The 19085-nt window shown below is 52.2% G+C and overlaps 1 protein-coding gene across 1 annotated transcript; it reads left to right on the top strand.

Annotated features, from left to right (window-relative positions):
- The first annotated feature begins 2881 nt into the window (after positions 1-2881).
- On the top strand, positions 2882-4870 carry LOC149809978 (short-chain dehydrogenase/reductase prx1-like). The gene is made up of 2 exons (XM_089994504.1): positions 2882-3446; positions 4236-4870. The coding sequence occupies exons 1-2, from the start codon at positions 2882-2884 to the stop codon at positions 4868-4870; spliced, it is 1200 nt and encodes a 399-aa protein (XP_089850630.1).
- Positions 4871-19085: the final 14215 nt, after the last annotated feature.

The following is a 19085-nucleotide window of genomic DNA, read 5'->3' as shown; positions in this document are numbered from 1 at the left end:
GGATAGCTCTTCGAACATCAGTCATGGGGGTGGTAGCACATAGGAGGGATACCGCATCTCCCGCCATTGGTTTGAAGCTAAGGTGACAAGGGTGTCGGAGCGGGGCGTGGTTCCGTGTGAGGAAAAGTGGAGCGAGGGACCCAGGGGCTTGGGAAGGGGCGGCACAGTGGGAGGTGTGAGTGGAGCGAATGGCATAGCCGTTGGCTTGATAAGCAAGAAGAGAGAGGTCCCGCAAGGGGGGTCGATGATTCGGTCCACCCACGTGACTGTGGCCGTTAATTTGACAGTGTCAGGGGAAGGCAGTGTGGAAAAGCGGTTGCGGCAGCATGCGCATTGCGCAAAGTTAGTCTGAGCAATCTTTGTGACAATGTGAGGGGAGTTTTGTTCATGGGAGGATTTTATGCCAATCGCGTGCGTCGCCGCAAGGCCGGCGCAGTGGGTTTAAAGCGTGCAACGTGGGTTGGTTGATGTGCCGTGGGCGGCGTGCGGGGCATGAGCACGGGAACGTAACAAGGCATATTGGGATGTATATGGGGCGCACCGCGGCGTACGCCGAAAAGCGTGCGAGCCTTGCGACGCAGGTCGTCGTGCCTCGGCGGGTCTCCATTTAGGCGCGAGATCAGCTCTGGCCGTCCCAATTGCATGCATAACCTAATTATAGCTGTCAACGCTGCCTTTTTGGGCTGGCGTACTTGTTTTGTTTTGTTTTGTTTTGTTTTTGTGCCTCGGCGGGCTGGGGCAGGCTGTGCTGGAATAGGCGAGGAAGGTGGCACGTGCGGAACGCTTACGGTGCTCACACCAGTGTTCCAGATATTTGAGGATATTGTCGACAGTGCGTGCCAAGGCAGGGACCTCGGCCATGTTGAGGAGAGAGTCGTGCAGGGGGTCTTTGAAAGCGCAAAGGCTGGTGTAGTGCGTGTACATACCGTGAAGGGGGGCACGCAGCATGCGTTCCATGCAATGTAATCGTCATTCAGGGCTGTGCGTGGGTTCCGCTTCCGCGCGATGCCAATGACAGTGTTCCACGAGAGGGGGAGGATGTCGCAGGCGTGCCTTTTGCTGAGCGCGGGATGACATTTGGCCAGGGCAATGAGAGCGTGGGCCGTCCACGGGTGGAATCATCGGGATTAGAGAGCTTTGCCAGACGGAGTGGTCGAAGCACTTCACCAAGGACGACAAGGGCACGCCGGCCGTCAGGGAAGAGAAGTCTGCGCTGATGGTCAGAGACCTGGACGGCAGCAACATGGCTACGGAGGCTGAGCACAAGATTGAGTACGACGTTGTCCGCCCTGAGATAAAGAATGGATTGCATTCCCCTGGTATGTGTAAAGGCTTTCGCAGCAAGCCCACGAGCTTAGTAAGGTCCGTGTCGATGCATAGCCGTTCGGGCAGGCCGATTGAGACATGTGCTCAAGATAAGAGGGCCAGGACACGGGTGAGGGGGTAGTTTTGAAAGGTATTCCAGGTGTGGTATGTGGGCCTTATGCCACCAGTGATGTGGAGCTCATGCGCGAGTTAGAACGAGCGCCCCAAGACTGCCGTCGCCGACAAGCATGTCCATGAGTTGAACGCCGAGAATTTGGGCGACAAGGGAGAGCATGCGCGAGACCCCGTCATCAAGCAGAGCTTGGGGGAGGCCAAGTACATCAGATGAAGTTTTCGGCGGAAGTATCCGCGGGGTTTTCGCAAATATGTGGGCCCTTTTGTCGATGGATTCCAAGGACGCAAGCGTAAAGTTGGCGGGAGCAATTGGGTACAAGACAGCGAGGAGCACAGTGGTAGAGAGCATGGTGAGGTTCTGGGACATGGTGAGTTGACATCCGGTGATAAGGTGCAGGCGGTTGCGAGCGAGGGCGTGCAGTTGGTGCACAGAATGGGTGGACACTCAACCCCTCAGCGGTGCGACAAAGGCGATGGTCGCTCGCCAGCTGGCTAGTTCTCCAACCCATACCCAGCGGCGGTCCTCGGGTATACACCTTCTAACACCCGGCGGTACCTTGCCTACTCCCGACGTTGAGCCTACGCAGCCTGTCAGACATTTAGGGGCGTATGTCACTCCTAATGTGACTTTTCTCCCACAGCTGCACCAAATGGGGAATATCAGCGGCGAGAGGGGGTCATCTTGAATAATCCCTTGGGAGTACGCTACGTTTGACAGGGGGGGAAGGCGAATGTTTCCGAGGAAGCAGAGTTGTATAGGTCCTTGATGACTGCAGTGGCATTGTCGGGGAATCCCAGAAGTGAGGTAATTGTCGAGCATGACACCCGTCCGTCAGGGTGTGCACCCAGCACAGTAAGAACAAGGTTCGTGGGAAAGGAGGAAGGGAGCGTGTGAGGGGAGGCCTCTGCGACCTATTGGCTGCTAGGCCGGACAGAGGAACTTTCCTTAGTCCATATCGAGCACGGAGCTGTAAATGTGGGCGTCTAAATGTGGGCTTCTCAACACCATATATGTAATCCTGCTTTTCAATTTGTACGGTCCAGGCTTGCCCAAGCATTTGCGTGGTTTGTGGCACGTGAGGCGGTTTGCTGACAGTCTCGTTGATGTCAGGAACGGTCGAACGTATTTACGACAGGGGTTTGCGCGCAGGTACTCGAACGTGCCATAACCAGGCTTTCCATTGAGAGTGCGGTGATGTCTGCTTGATGAAAGCTTGCCCAAGCATTTGCGTGGTTTGTGGCATGTGGGGCGGTTTGCTGACAGTCTCGCCCACGTCAGGAAAGGGGCGCTTGGGGTTACTTTGACACCCCTCATGTCAAGCTTTGACTCAAGGTAACAAATCCCAGCTATCCCGAACTAGCTCAGCATCACGGTTCGATGTCAAGAATCCACGAATCATGGCATCATGGACCATCTGACGGTATGAACGGTCTAGAAGCCATGTCGGTCACTTACATCATCGCCGGCGATACTTGCATGTCAGCGACTGCTCAAGACGTATATGTAGACTATCGCGTGGAAGTGCTGTCATCTACGTTTGGGCAATCAGCTGTGCATGATACTTTGACAAGAGGCGACCTTCCACACAATTGCAAACACTATATATTTCTTATTTGCACCATGCCTTTTTCGTTCGCTAAGTATGCAGATGCATTCGCAAACCCCAAGGGACCAGGCGATGGGCGCCCAACCGCATTGGACGTTGTCAAGGACGAGGATTTGTTGGGCAAGCTCGCCGGGAAAGTGATGCTTGTAACGGGAGCTTCTTCGGGTATTGGCGTGGAGACTGTTCGTGCGCTGCATGCCACGGGCGCTGATGTGTTCATGACAGTCCGCGATGTGCCGAAAGGGGTGGAGGTAGTGAACGACATCCTGGCGAAGAGTGAAGGCCAAGGCAAGCTGGAGGTGCTGAAGCTGGAACTTGACTCCTTGCAATCGGTGAAAGATTGTGTGGCTGAGTTTCTCAGCAGGACGAAGCAGCTGAATGTGCTCGTGACCAACGCTGGTGCGCAATTTTGCCTCTGAACGCCTCGCCCTAAGCATGGTAAGCGAACGGCTTCGCTTACCATGTACGTATCTCTGAGAATGATGGTCCACACCACAATTGCTCAATTGACCTTGCGTCATCCAGGTTCTAGAACCGGCCATAATTGGTCAAAACCTTGCGTTACGTAATGCTGCAGTTTATTCAACTGGTGTTGTGTTGCGTAGCAAGAGACTATCGCAATTCTTTCCCTTCTGTCCCGTGCGCTTCTGATCAATTGTTGTCTATCACTGTGATAGACTGCAATAACATCGCTCGGCATATGCTGGTGCCATCTAAGTCTGTGCTCAGCCATGTTCTGTAGCTAATGCCTTGGTTCCGGTCCTGGCAGATGCTAGTAACGACCTAATAACATGGTTCAAGCTCCGGGTTTTCTTCTTCGATGCCGAGGCACAGCAATGTTACAATGACAATCATGTAGAAGCTAAGTCCAGAAACCTCCGTTATTGTGCTGACAAGTGAGACGAGTTTCCATGACAGCAACAATTGACTGTATCGCGATCAATGTGCACAAAGTTGAGGCCGAGGAAAGGAATCAAACAAACCCTTTTCGTTTATGAATGAAGCTTCCCTGCATCAACTAGGCTGACCCATTGTGGCTTCACCATCCACACCACGCGAGACAGGCGGCGTTAAAATTACCATGAGCGAGTTGTCAAAGTGTGCAGCTTCCCCATTCCACCTGCCTTAACCCTCAAGCCCATGTCAGTCCAACAGTGCAACGGTCACAAAGTCACATGTTGAGCGTAGGTGTCATGGCTTGTCCCGAGGGCACAACTAAGGACGGCTTCGAAACTCAGTTTGGCACCAACCACCTCGGGCACTTCCTTCTCTTTCAGCTGCTCAAGCCCACCCTCCTCGCATCCTCCACGACCGAATTCAACTCACGTGTCGTTGTGCTCTCTTCCTCCGCGCACAACAACTCCGGCATCCACTTTGACGACTTGGACCTCAAGAAGGTGGGGTACGAGCCCTGGACTGCATACGGACAATCGAAGACGGCCAACATCTACATGGCTACTGAAATCGAGCAGCGCTACGGTTCTCAGGGTCTGCACGCAACCACGGTCATGCCCGGGGGCATCCTGACGCCGCTGCAGCGTCACCTCGCTCCCGAAGTGACGGAGCAGTGGAACACTCCGGAAATCGCGGCAAACATGAAGAGCACGGAGCAGGGAGCCGCGACATCTGTTTGGGCTGCTGTCGCGAACGAGTGGGAGGGCAAGGGGGGCAAATATCTGGAGGATTGCCACGTTGCGCCGCCCAAGGAAGGTGGCCCTTCCCTAGTTTTCCATGGGCATGCACCGTACGCGTACGATGAGACGGCGGCAAAGAAGTTGTGGGGCATTTCGCTCAAGATGGTTGGCTTGAATGACCAGAACTAAGGCATGTCGCTGAAGTTGTTTGGCACAAATGACCAGACCTAAGGCAACCACTGCGCGCGTGCGATGAACGCGAGTCATATCATGATACGTTGATATGTTTTGTTGTTTTCATGGACATTCAGGGCTTGAACTGCGGCCTGACTTGCAACATGTACTGCGACATGTACTGCTGGCTGAAGTTGAAACACAAGAGCCTACTGTCCATATTTCATTATGGTTATCGACATATCTTAGCATGTGATGAATTTAGCTCTTGTAAAAGATGTGTCTGGTATTCGGTTGGTATGCCCCGCTTTGCGGCATGCACCTTCTTTGCAGGTAGCCATGCTATTTACACGCCGCACATCATGGGATAACAACTGCAGATGTGATCAGTATCCAGTGGGTTTGCCAGTACTCAGGAACGTCGCATCTTGTTGCAGGTCTTGATTCACTTGGTTCTATTCTGTTCTTGTGTACCTGTCAACAAATTGTCTGTATGAAACGTCACATCACGAGTGTGGTCTCTTCTTGGGCCATCGCTTTTGTTGAGATATTCGGGAACGCAGGCGAACCCTGACTTCCTTAGCTAAGGATGTCAGGGTTCGCCTGCATTCCCAAATATCTCAACAGTACAAAGGTCGGGGAAATAACAGATGATCTTCCATGTACGCATCCTTGGCGTATGTCAGCATTAGCTTGTCCAGAGACAGCGCTCTGCGAGGCCACATCCACTTAGTGAGTGCCCAATTTCAAATAACGACCCACATGACTAAACGTGGCTATGCAGTTGACATTGGTGAACATCCGATGAACGCAACGTAGCTCCAGGGTGTCAATATGCATTATATGCCTTTCTCACACCGTGTCTGAAAGAATGGCTATTTCTGCGGGGTCGGAGAGTTTTTCATTGACTGTCCAGAACGTTGAAAGACTCTCGAGAGTTGGTCGTCTGGACAAACGTTCGTGTGAACCCTTCACAAATGAACAGAATCAACCGGCAAAGGCAAAGAAACATCTGTAGTGTCGCGCCTTCTATGGCTCCTTGGCCTATCGTTTCGTAACCTGCCTTCGACCGTGCCGAGGACTTTGGAAACGTATCGCACTGCGTCACCGCAACAATGATTCGGTCGGTGGGCCTCGGTCGCTGGCGATTGGCAAGGCATCATCGAGCATGTATGCTCGTAATACACATCACCTCATAAACTTCCGATTGGGAGTAACTTATCAATCCAACTCTGCTTATTGTGTAGGCGACTTCAGCATCTTGAAAGCAGGTGCGCACCATAGTCCTTTGAATAACAAACTGTTTCGTATGCCACAAGTCCTTCCGAGTGTAGTGTACCATTGATTAAGTGGACAGTTTGCTGTATTTGCCTGAACTTCCATACAGTTCAGGACGGAAGCGCACCCGCACTTAACCATTGTGGCCCAGTATATACAACACATGTTGCGTAAACGTACCTGACGTATACCGCGCAAGTGCGCGCGTTTGTCGAACCCTGTGATACTCAAATCACAAGCTGAATGATCTTATTACAAATCACCATTCGTTGTGGTAAATGTATGGCGTCCCTTGATATTGATGCTCGATTGCGGGGGTTTCATTACGCTTGACGCATGGCGTCCGAAACCATCGCACACAGCCATGTCCAGCATAGGCGCTCTCGATGAGTGCATATTCATTTGATACCAGATTGCCTTATTTGAGACCGAGCATCTTCATTTCTTGGGTCTGCGCAAGCTCTCTGCTGCCTGCAAAGGGTTTTGCGCCGTGTCGCAGTTTTGAAACGTTTAAAATTTTCTCGTTTGGGGACATACATGAGACATTCAAGCGAAACAAACTAGTTGAACAAAGTCATTAGAACATATTGGAACCTACCAAGCACGGGAATGGTCTGGTATCGTCAGGCTGGAAAGATAAGCATGCGTATGCCAGCTTTGCAAAACGGCAAGCTCTCCCCCTTGTTGCTCCTGATTATCGCAGGAATCATAAGCAACTTCATGAAACAAGTTTTGATGTTCGATGAAAAGTGTCTGGCATGTGTCTCAGAGAACGCGCCGTACTGGCCAGGTTCCTGCACGTTCTATGGTTTGTGAGGATATAGTTCCGGTGGCTATTACTCACCTCACATGAACGGCGTTTTTGGAGCCTGTAATTTGTTCGGATGACATGCGCAGAGGACATGATCGACTACGTTCATTATTCTCCAGTGGCCTATAGTGTCGTTGTATGAACAGGCAAGTGCGTTTGGGCGGGGGCCGTGCTCAGGGAGTAGGGATGTTGTGCATCTCGACAGAATCGCAACCTTACACATCGACTTACAAGGCGGAGTACGCACTTTCATGCACTGTTGAAGCCTTTTGCCAATTCCGTTTGGGTCCTTACTCTCTCGCGGTTCCTGGGTCCACGTGCACACAGCTGGCATTCCACACTGTACACGTGAGTGCTTGCGCAGCACCAAGTTGCTTCCATCTGCTGGAGAGCATCCGTGCATGCTTTGCACCGCGGAAGAGAGGTGCGGCGAAAACTCATTGGTAACGACCAATGACTTGTCCACGTACATGAATTGTAGGTCCAAAACCCATGTGCGAGGTTCGGTGTATATACTGTATACTTTTCAAATGCTTAGCTAGGCATTGCCCAATAGGGCCCGGGCAGCCTGGTGACAATCTGCGTGGGTATAGCGCAAATGGCGTCAAAGCTTGACAGTTTTGCGCCTATGTGCAACCCGCAGCCCCATTATTCAAAGCTGCACCCTCTTTGCAGATATCAGCAAGATGGCTCGAAGCAATTCGCGCAAGAATGTGCTGCTTGCAATCACAGCGCTGCTCGCTCTAACGTCAGCACGAGGTGCAAACGCCTGTTTATGGTGGTGGTTTTGCGACCCTCCAGCTCCTGCACCCGAACCTGCACCCAAACCTGCACCCGAACCTGCACCCGAACCGAGCAGCAGTGATTCAAATGAGTGCTCGTCGTACTTGGACGACACCCTTGTCTGGGACACCCCCCAAAACATGCAACTGAAAGACAATGGCTATGACCCCAACAATGTGCGCCTTGCTACTTCTGTTTTCACTTGTTCTCGCTACGATACTGCATTGTGAGCCTCGCACACACACCTGCCGCCTCTGAACGATGGCACCCATGCGGATGTCACATGTACGCCGTGTGGTTCAATGCCTGAAACTTGATGAGCATCTGCCCAACAACTCGTGCAACAGCCCTCCATCGCTGCCTTTCCTGTCATGGTGCTGCAATAGCCCTCCTGAGCTGCATCTTCAGCTTGGCACAGGATCAGGCATGACTGCATTGACCTTGGAATCCTCGCCGGAACAAAGGGAATGGTTTGTTCTCATATCCAGAGAGAGGAAAATGCCCAGGACACAGATTTCTGTTCGGTCATTGTCTTCATCATCCATGAATGACATGCTCTCACCGGTGAACTTCCAGGTTGACTGGAACGGCTTCATGAGTACGATTGACTGCCTGGGCGCGCGCGAGCACCGCATCTGCACCAACATCATCCGAATGTTCTTCCACGACGAGGCCCTCGATGACTCTCAGAGCCCCCCCACCGGCTCGGACGCGTCTGTCATGCTGTCCTTCGGTGAGTCCATTCTACCGCAGAGCTCACAGCATGCCGAGGCCGTCATGGATAAGTACACCCTAGGCAAGCTAGCAGCCTACTTTCACATGTCCTATTCTGATGGTCTCTCTGTCGCCGCTGCGCAATGCACACAGACGCTCCGCTCGCCCCTCAACATCCCTCAGACCTGCACGGATCTGGGCATTCCGCTCAAGGTACGCCGACTTGACAGCAAACCCTTGTGCAAGTTTTTATACTGTAACAATACCCACAAACGGGCAAAATTTTGGGAGCGTGACATCATTTTTGGGTGTTGTTTTCCTATATAAATACCCAGAATTTTAACATAATTTCATTATGTAAGCTCGACGGCGAGTCCAACAGCGTGATCGTGACCGCCCGTTTGTTGGTATTGTTGCAATACATAAGTAAAGCAGATGGGGGCAGAGCCTGAACAGGGGTGCTTGTCCCGCATTCACTGACTGTCATCATAAAATACTAGCAGATGGAACGGCCACGCCCACTCATTATCGCCCGCCCACTCACACGAGGCAGGACACGATTGTGTCGGTATGTCACAGCATCACCTCTACCTGGCCGATAGTGAGTGTGACACTCAGAGTGTCAATAGTGCAAGTACATGGCATGTAGTCATTCATGCATATAGCATATACTGTCGGTCAAGGTGGATATTACGGTGTGGTTATTACAGAGTGGATGCTGTCTAGGAAACAGGTGTATCACGTATTCATGAAATTGCTGTCATCCGTATGAGAAGTTGAGGCACGCTGACTGAAGCGGTCTCTGACCGTAACAGTGGAGGGCCCCTCATCCAGTTTTGATATTGCACTCGTTTGCAACAGAACTGGTTTTGAGAGCGGTTATGCCACTATCCAACCCAGAATGAGTTTGTCTGCGGGTACCCCTCCCTCACCCACAGAGGGGGCATGGCAAATATAATGGAATCCTTCAAAACACACAGGTTGGCAAGTTCGACTTCCCAGATGTCAACGTGGCAGTGGTGAACGCTCCCCTTCCTGCGGGCTTCGACCCCGCCGACAAGTGGCTCAAGTTCTGGAGGCAGGATCTCAACAACAACGTCCGCGCCGGCGACGAATGGAGGTTCTCCACTTTTGAGGCCGTCGCGCTTATGGGGTCCCATTGCCTTGTTGACAACCATGGCTGCACCCTCGCTGAGAATGGCGTTCGTCGAACCAGCCTCTGGACAAACAACTACTACCAGGTGCGCTGCTGGCTCCAGCTAATGACTCAAATGGATTTATTACTTTCAGGCGCGCTGCTCGCCAGATGTGCAGCTTGCCTCCCGCTGTGGTATCGGTGCGATGACTCCAGGTGATCCACACAAGAAGTGGTTGCCAATCATCAGAACGATGTCATCAGTGGCAAGTAGCAAGGTCATCGGTTTTGTCAGCAATTGTGGTGGCGGTGACGAGAATGAAATCTACAATCAGAGTTTGTACGAATCGACTGAGCATGCCCGATCATGCACAGTCATGGGTCGGCGGATTGTGATCCCAATTTCTGACAAAATACAGGGTATTCAGCCATGGCGCATACGGACTGAGCTGAGGGAGTGGATGTCACATTCTGTCGCATTCGAGACGAAGTCCATTCACCAATCGTGCAAGCGTCATAACACAGCGTCTTTGCGATTTGTGGTCTCTGGTCAGCCATGGCGCAGCTGCCTGTGCTTGATGAGTCATTTGATGAGCGGATGATGTCCGGTGCCCTTGTTGAGGCCAGGGAAAGGCTGGTGCATGGACAACTTGTTGCCTGTACGCAAAGGCCTAGAGATGTGCTGGACTGGTCGGGTGACGCATTCATCCACGTGGCGCAAGACCATGCCAATTGCGCTGACTTGCCTGCTGTACACGTCAGCCAGGCGATGGGCAGGTGTAGCAGGTTGCTTCTTCTGACTGGTGACTCTGTGAGTAGGACGTGCTCTCTGGCGATGTCAAGGTGTCCCCGTCTGGCTCGAGCAATTGCTATTGGGAGAGTGCCTGGAATTTTTTTGGCTGGTGCAAGGCAACCACGCCCATGGGGGCCGACATCGCGAAGGAAAACGGCTGTGCGTTCGACACCGTCGGCTACCGCCGCAAAACTCACAACGCGGAGCACAACATCAAGCGCGCTCAGCAAGCGGCCGGCATCGTTGTCCCGAACGGTGGAGGTGGCCCGAACAAGTTGGATGTGAACTGGAGGCCCGACGGGAACCGCGCATACTGCGCTGACTCGACCGACCCTATCGAAGACCCTGAAGTCGGACGGGAGGAACCCCAGTGCCCGTCCTGTGGCTGGTATGATGATCGCGAATTCTGCAACGAACGATCGGTGCGCTTTCACACGTCGCTTAAGATTGATATCGCATTTTTGAGCCTGTTCAGAGTTGGGATTGGCAGGATGGACTGCTAGCTGTACGCATGGACGCCAAGGGAACTTGTAGCCTCGCATTATGATGCTTTTGCCTGTAGGGCATAGTGGACTGTCTAGCGTCTGGGTTCGTGACATGACTCGTATATTTGCAGCCTGGAGAGGCGTTCTGGCCATACACCGTCAACGACGGCTTCCTTGCCGAGGCTGCCAGGGGCTCGTACTGCAACGGTCCGCACCACTATGGTTGCGAGCTTGACTACCCCGGCCGCGACCATGACTTTGAGGATGTCACCAGCGCCTACAGCCGCTTCCGCGATGACAAGGACGCGTGGCTCAGGACCTACGCTTCGGGCCATTGCAAGCTGAACAACTTCAATGCGCACTACTTTGACCGCGAGGGCGTTGATCTGTCGTCGCTTACGGGATATGGCTACACCGGGCAGTGCAGTGACGTGTGGGGCAACGAGGACATTCGTGCGATCGTCGACGGCATCCTCGGGGAACCCCCTTGCGACATCTCGGTGCGGTCCCAGACTTGAAACGAGCAAGCAGGAACTCCTGATTCAAGTTAAACATTCAAGTTAGATATTCATCCCCAGAAGTATGCGTTTGAGACATTCCACACTCCACTGATCCACACCCTTTCCTGACTCAAATTAGTTGCTGACACCAGTGTCGACCATGCCTTGAGTCGATTACGCAAAGGCATTGTGCAAAAATGTAATCCATCTCAACACGAAACTACCACCCATGCATGATGTGACATGAAGCAGTGCTCACATGCTATCACAGGTATGCTCACCTGAGGTGATGGTAATGTTAGCATTGGTTCCCAAGTAGTACCTGGAGTTGCCGGCGTCCATGTGGATGCGGTCACGTTGGAAAACAGTACATCGTCATCACATGTGTGACGACGTACTCAGAGTGCAAACGTCTGTCAGCTGAAAATGTAGGGGCCCGAGCTTCTGCACTTGCGATGGCCAAGTATGGACATTGGCGAAACGCTTGCCACGAAAGCCCATGGTACCTTGTCATGAGCAACGCTGCGCCCACAGCAACATGCTCAGTCGATGTTGTTTCGGTGGCCCTGTTCTTCACACATCACATACGCATGGGATGATCTTTTCGGAACTTATGCTTGTGGCCTGATGTCTTGAAGCCTAAACCCTTCCCACTATACTTGCGGCATTGACAGCATGCATGAACATGAACAGCGCGTGTCAACAGCGCATGACCGCGCTCAGTTCTACAGATCTACAGATAGACTGCAATGGCAGACAGCACAGCTGACCACTAGCACGTGGAAAGGCAAGATGAGTGCTTTGCCAGAACGGGTTTTGACCCCAATGTCTGTCCCAACAATCATGTCCTTTTGGCATCTGGACCCGTAAATCAGAGGGTCTGGCGAAACACTGAAGATGATGTGAGCATACTTATTGATGTGCTGAAATATTCTGCAGGATCCCGACAAGTCTGTCCCAGAGCCAGCCCCTACCTCGGAGCCAGCACCAGCACCTTGTGCATGGTGGTGGTGGTTTGGATGCTAGACCGCACGATGCGTCTTCAGCATCGCTGCCGTTCGAAGACGGTCCTCGGGGCCTGCTGAGAACGCGGACATCCGATCGTCCGCCGCTGTTGCCAGTGCTTTGTCAGCATGGAGTTTGACCGCAGCAATGCTGTCCCCAAACTTCTGCATTTCCAGGTCCCTGGAACCTGAAAATCCCACACACTGGCTTTCGCAGGTGAGGCTCTGCAGACAACGACAACGGTGGACCGTGCTACGGCTTTCCAGACGCAGCCTCAGGTGTATCATGCCTTTGTTGACAAGCGATGGCGAGAGAAAGCTATGCGTTAACCCCTGAGGCACGCATATCTGAGATGCCGCTGGGTAATAAACAGAGGTCAACCACATAAGTTTTGTTGTGTAGCCATTTAAGGGTCGCCAGCGTTGGATCTGTAGAATTTGCATGCTTTCCAAAATTGTGTGACGTTTGGCCCCGAATCGGCAGCAAACTTCGTTCGTCGCACGTGGCTTTGGCAAGTGGACAACGTTCGCTGCATATCTGACCAGTTTTGTCCAGATATGCACTTTATCCTGATTTTTTCTTATGTAGCTGGCCTCTAAATAAACAATCAGAAGTATGGTTACCATGCCATGGACCTGACACACCATTGGGGTGCTGCCTGATGTATTTTCCAACCTGTTCGATGATTAGTGCTCACCATTACAAAACCCAGCTTGGAAATGGGAGTCTCGAGCTCATCTGAACAGGGCTCCAGCCGAAGCAGCAGAATGCAGTGTTGACATCTGCTCTGCTGGTTTCAACAAGAAGACAATGATGCTATTTCCAATAATGCTGACTGGATTGAAAGGTTGAGTGGCAAATAACGCGCTTTATGGTACATCACTGATGCCAACAGCCATATGACGTGCGCGATTCATTTCTTTATTCATTTTATGTACGTGTTCTACAGTTGTGAGTTCATGGTTAGGTGTGGGCGCTGTCCTGTGTCTTTGAGGACACTCTCAAATGTCATGGGGTCATGGCGTGTTTCTCGATTGCTTTGTTGACTTATTCTATGGGCTCTTCTCTTTAGGCATTGTGTAGGGCTAATTTGTGTGGGTTCGGGAAGCAGGCACCCATGTCCGCAGCTTAGAGATGTACTCAAAAGGGCTCAGACAATGTTCGTTTTCTCCCTTCTTTCCAGCCCTCCCCCTAGCTCCGATGGCTTTCTTTAAAGTCCCTTTAAGGAATAGGTTCTTGTTGGTGTGGTGGGATTCCCATCTTTTTGCATTGGACCCAAAGAGCGCTCTGCTAGCAGTGACAGTTGTGCAGGCAATGTCGAAAGTGAGCTTGGTATGCTTTGCCTGGGATGATGGTAATGGTATCACCGATTTCTAAATTGCAGCTGGAAGTGCCGACGTCGATTGCTGTAAAACGAATCTTCATCATCAGCTTTGGTGACGTGCGTTGGCCACATGCAACCGCGGAGTTTGATCGCCAATGCACACCCCAGAAATCAGCCATAGCATTGTGCAATCGGGTTGTGCGAAGGGTTGGCAAGTGGAACATGGATGCCAGGCGATCGGCACTTTGCATTGAATGGACAGGTAGCAAGCAGACTGCACCATCGCATCAAGGTTGAAAACGTCCAATAAGCGCATTCGACGGAGGTTAGAGTTGTTTCCTCAGACAGGATGCACCCTTGCTAATTCTTTTCATACTGCAAGGCCTGGTTGCTGCAAACACTTACTGTTAAAATTGCGCGTTGAAGTACGTTGTGGGCCCATGTTCCATGCGTGGGTGCCTGACTGCTGTGAAGCATAGGAATGTGCGTGGGTTTCTCTGTGGAGATGAGGTGTCACTGGCTCCCTTAGTGCGCACAGCTACATGCAGAGGCATCACGCACACACCATGCAGCGAACGCAATGTTGAGCATACGTCCAAACAGGGTAGAGCCCGATGGCCCTGGCGCTCACTCTCCTACTCGTTGCCCCACGTGGTGTCAAGGACGGTGGAAGCTATTTCTCGTTCGCCGGCATAGGTGTCTCGCGATGAGAAGCAAGCCGTGCCCGGGCATCGGCATCGGAAAAATGCCTTCCGATAGATTGCTCGATAATCCATAAGACTGTGCGCTCGCCGAGGGCCTCGGACAGAGGCTCGGTGGTAATGGCAACCTTCACAATTAAGAGTCATCTGAACTCATGACGCGAATGCATATTCGCCAGATTGCTGTGCCTTGGAGCACTGCCAATTTCTACGCATATGGTTTGAATGGCAGGAATGCGGACGTGGTGCCTTGAGGTGAAATGAGTATGTTGGTAGCATGTAGAGGCCCTTCTTATTGTTCTTTTTGCAGTCCACTTCGTCGTCTAGGTGCCTTTTCTCCTCATTCCGGAAATCTTGCACAAGAAGCAGGGTTCGAGTTCGAAAATGGGCATTGATTGGAGCTCCCATGGACGGCACGAGGAGCCAGAAAAATATGTCGTGGTCCCACCCATTTTGGACATTGACCGGGAGCAGAAGAATCGGATGTTGTTCTCGAGTTATGACTGGTTGTGCAAGAAGCGAGCTCTGGCGTACCTGTTGGAGCACTTCTTTCAGGAAGGGGCAACTGCGGTTGTCAACATGATACCACCCTCGGATCGTGGCCTGGCGATAACAGCAAAATTCTGGGAGAAAGAGAGAGCTACGGGCGCGCGCAAATCCTTTCAAGGCGTTTACGCAGGAGGCTTGAATGTGAGATGGCAACCTGACGAACTCAATCCGTTGTCATTCGTCGCTCTTACTACTAATTTTAGGGTGCGTTCAATGGTCTCTGTCCCAACTTATCTCATGTTTTTCTCTGTAGCGCACATTGAAGCTCATTGGCAGCCTGCAGGGTTTGCCTTCCCAACACACCCTGGAGGGCTGCATCCACTTCCACCGTCCCTCTCGTTGATGATTTTTACAAGAATCGATTGGTCATGGACGCTTTGTCTGGTCTTCAGTTTGGGCCTGGCGAAATGACTTCGTTTTGGACACCGCTGCATCGTTATTTTGAACTGCTGGTTCAAAGTGCTGTTTCATCATCGGGTTGTTAGTACTGACACGCACAAGTATTGACGAATGACCCTCGGACACAGTCAAATCAGGACATCGCAGATTTATGGTCAAGCTTGCTGATGGCACAATCATTTTTTGGCCAGGGACCTCCTTGAGGCCATGACGGTTACTCAGTCTCATGCTCCTGATGCAACATCAACGAAGTTAACAAAGCTGGCTGTTCGCAATTGCTGTGAAAGGATCACAAAGCACAGGCCACACATCCAAGTCCAAGTCGTAAGGGAGCAACACGAACGGGTTGCTGGGGTGCAGGGCACTGTGAGGCCTACCTTGTCAGCAGCTTTCCTGCAATTGGATTCTGGACTGGGCTGTTTTGGTCTCACGCAGCTGTCCCAGCTTGGAGCTCATGACACCCGGGTACTTGCCTTGTCCGCTTCCAACACATCATTCCGACTCGTCTCCAGCCACAGCACTTGAGCGAGGGAAGAGATTTGAATCTGATGGTCACCGGCATGCTTGTAGTAAGGGACTGGTGTTTTCAACCGAGGCCAGGGGCGCAGGCCTCAACCAGCTGGGAACAGTGTAGCTGGGACTTGACGAATGACAGTCAGAGACAAGGGACGCAGATCTTAAAGCAGCAGCTGCATAGCACGGTAGATCGGAATGCACATGAGAATGATGCCTGTTTAGATCTCTCGTCTTCATTTAGTAGTTATGAACCTCGTCATTGCAAGGACAACCCGATTGGTCGTTTCCGGCGAATGTCAGAATTGGCATGTGAGCTGAATTCCAGCATGAAGCACAACACCGGAAGGGACTAGCCACTGCCATCCGCGCATGAACGCAGGGGCCGGGCCGTTGGTGTCAGAAATAACCCCTTGCATGTATCCGAGAGATGCAGCAAAGCGGACATCCCAAGCTTCGATGTTCAACCCTGTCTCACCAAAGATGTCGCCTTGGCCCATGTTTATGCTTTTCCACGATGACCCTGACACTGCAGCATAGCATGTGGGTGCTGTGTTTTACAACGGGACGATTGATGTCTGCATCAGATCTGCTGAGTCACAAACACTGTGACTCCGATGGTGTGATTCAGGTCGGTGTCCGGTATGCTTCCCCAACATGTGCGACGGGTGCGGTGCTAAGCACGTCATCGAGGCGGCTAGAGAGCTTGTGGCTGGTCACCAGACTGGGCTCGCTCACCTTGGGCGCGCAACTAGAGCCTGCGCTTTCCCTGGATATGCTGCCATCGAACCCGATGGGCTTCGCAGCGTCCTGCCTGTCCCCCGATACTTCCAGCATCTGTGTTGCATACTCCCCCGAGCCGTCTTCTGGCGTCTCTGAAGGTATGCGGCTCGCTACTTGATCTCTCCTTTCTCTCCCTGACCTCTGCGTGGAGCTTCAGTCGATATTGTTGTGATCTGGGGGCTGGGGCATCTGTGTTGCATCAACATCTTGGTTTTATTGCAAGAGTGTCTTCTGGAACATTCTGTCACGCTGTTATTCAAACACAGCCAGCAGCAAACAATACATGATTTAACCGTGCTTGTTCATAAGAACGCGCTCCTGGTTGAGGGTCTTTTGAAGCCAAACCGATGAGCAGTGGGTCTAGCAGAATGCCTATCTAAGATGCTAAGTTGGCATAGCAAAAAAAGGGCGAACTCGTGTTTGCTCAATAGGATGGCACGCCACCTGAAAGCAGTGCAGCCATCATGGTAGGCGGCGTCTTGATGCAAGGAATCGGTTGTCGCACAAACAAACCCCGTTCTGGCGATCGAATCAGATGCTTTGGTGGAACCGCTGGACGTTTCCTTACCCGTTTCCACGCGCCCTGTTGGCATAGGTACCATGTTGACTTATGTGGCTGGAGCCGAACTGCAACTTGCCACCGCCTGTGCGCAGGCGATCGCAACTTTTCAATCCTTGCTGAGGTGGAGAAGGGGCTGGTGTTCCGCATGTCAGTCTTCCAGCACTACGCCCGCGTCCGGCGAGTGTACAACCTGTTTGAGGACGACGATGTCGTTGGCATCACAAATTACCTCGATCTCGGGCTCTCTGTGACCTCGTCACTTACGGACGCTTCGCCGCTGACTACAGATTCATCCTCTCTCCAAGCTGTCGTTGGTTGGCAGGTGTGTCGACGATCTGAATCGGAAATTTAATTGGTCTGAGTATATATTGGCTTGTTTCAGGAAGCGGGCCGGGGGTTCACAAAACAGGGATGCTCGAGCACTTCACCAATGAAGCTTGCGCGTGCTTGAATTTTGGGAACAGGATTAGGGATTGGACCACTTTCTCGGGAATTTCTGGAACGATGATGTTGACATGCAACACAGAGGGGAATTGCGATTGCTGCAGAACTGCCTGTTGGAAAACATAACCATTTGAGGTAGCGACACACTTAGCAAGATAGCCGTTACAATCGACTCAGGGATTCTAGCTAAGTCGTCCACATAAATGGCTTCACTCAGAGCCCGAGCACACAAGGTTCTGCACACACAATGAAGCCGTCTATCTTAGGATAGCTAATTTCCAACACTGCCTGTCAGGACGCTTGAATGGTCACCAACAGCTGGACAGGAGGCCAGAGAACGAGGCATGTTGTCTTTGCGAATCTTGTGTGCTACCGTCACCCGCGTCGTGGTGCAGGTGAACTCCAACGTTCTGCTAAAGGCGCGCGTGGGGACCGACAAAGTCGCGGCCGCCGTCGTCCTCAAGAGTTGGTGGAACCCTAGTTTCACGTTTGCTGCCTCGGGTGGCTGGAATCTCAAGGCTGGTTGGCCCTGCCTGGGCATCATGCTCAACATGGACACTGACTCGGAGCTTCGGTATGAGCGCGGGAGGCAAACGCGGCCTGTCGGGAGCTTGGTGCGCCAGCGACATATTGCCGCCGAGTCGGAGACGCAGGCTGACGCGAACTATCGGCCGATCGTGAAGGACGAAGCCACGGAGGAGGAGCGGGCGGCGCCAGCTCCTGCGCCCGAGGTGGTGGAGCGCATGTCGCGCTTGCTGTAGCACTCATGCCGACGTGGCGGGATCATTGCTGTGCTTGTCTGCACACGGCGACCGTCGAGCACGTGCCATTCTTAGGTATTGGAATTGCAGATCCATGAAATGGCACACTCAGTCATGTTTCGGGATCCCCGATGTCTCTTTTTGTGGTATCTCTATGTCCTGTTTGGAGATGCATGTATTGCGGTGCACCGTTCGGTTTGTCCAAATGTAAGAGTGTCTTACTGTAGTCGTATGGATGCTTTCGGAGACAGCGTTACAATTATTACTCTGGATAAGTGACCCAACATCATGTAGATATTCTCAGATTAAATATACCTGCAGGTACCCTGAACTTGCCTGATGTGACGCGTGACCATTCATATCACTAATTCACCACGGTAGGGTGAGAGGCGCGTGAGGGCGAGACGTCCGTTGTTGCTGAGCCCAAGTTGCTGAGCACATAATACATCCCGTCAGGTTCATGCAGTGTAAAGCACTTCTCGAAACTGCAGCGGTTGCTATCAACGCCACACGTGCGTTTGAGGCTCAGAAGGTCGTGTTTAACACAGTAATGCTGAGGACACCATCATGCAAAGGGCAGAGTCCAAATGTTTACACAACATGTCAACGGATACTCCAACGCCACGGCATCTAATCGTCAGCTTTCCCACGCAGCAGTCAATGTTCCAGGTTCCAAAACTGCACAGCCAA

The sequence above is a fragment of the Nuphar pumila genome, unplaced genomic scaffold (assembly GCF_984573655.1).
Source record: "Nuphar pumila unplaced genomic scaffold, dmNupPumi1.hap1.1 HAP1_SCAFFOLD_619, whole genome shotgun sequence".
NCBI lineage: Eukaryota > Viridiplantae > Streptophyta > Magnoliopsida > Nymphaeales > Nymphaeaceae > Nuphar > Nuphar pumila.
The sequence above is the reverse complement of the archived record's forward strand: the minus strand, read 5'-3'. Positions and strand labels throughout refer to the sequence as shown.

Coding starts and splice junctions, on each gene's coding strand:
- LOC149809978 (XM_089994504.1), top strand. CDS start 2,882: ATGTCGGTCACTTACATCATCGCCGGCGATACTTGCATGTCAGCGACT. Junction 3,447..4,235: donor TGTGCTCGTGACCAACGCTG/GTGCGCAATTTT, acceptor TGTTGAGCGTAG/GTGTCATGGCTTGTCCCGAG.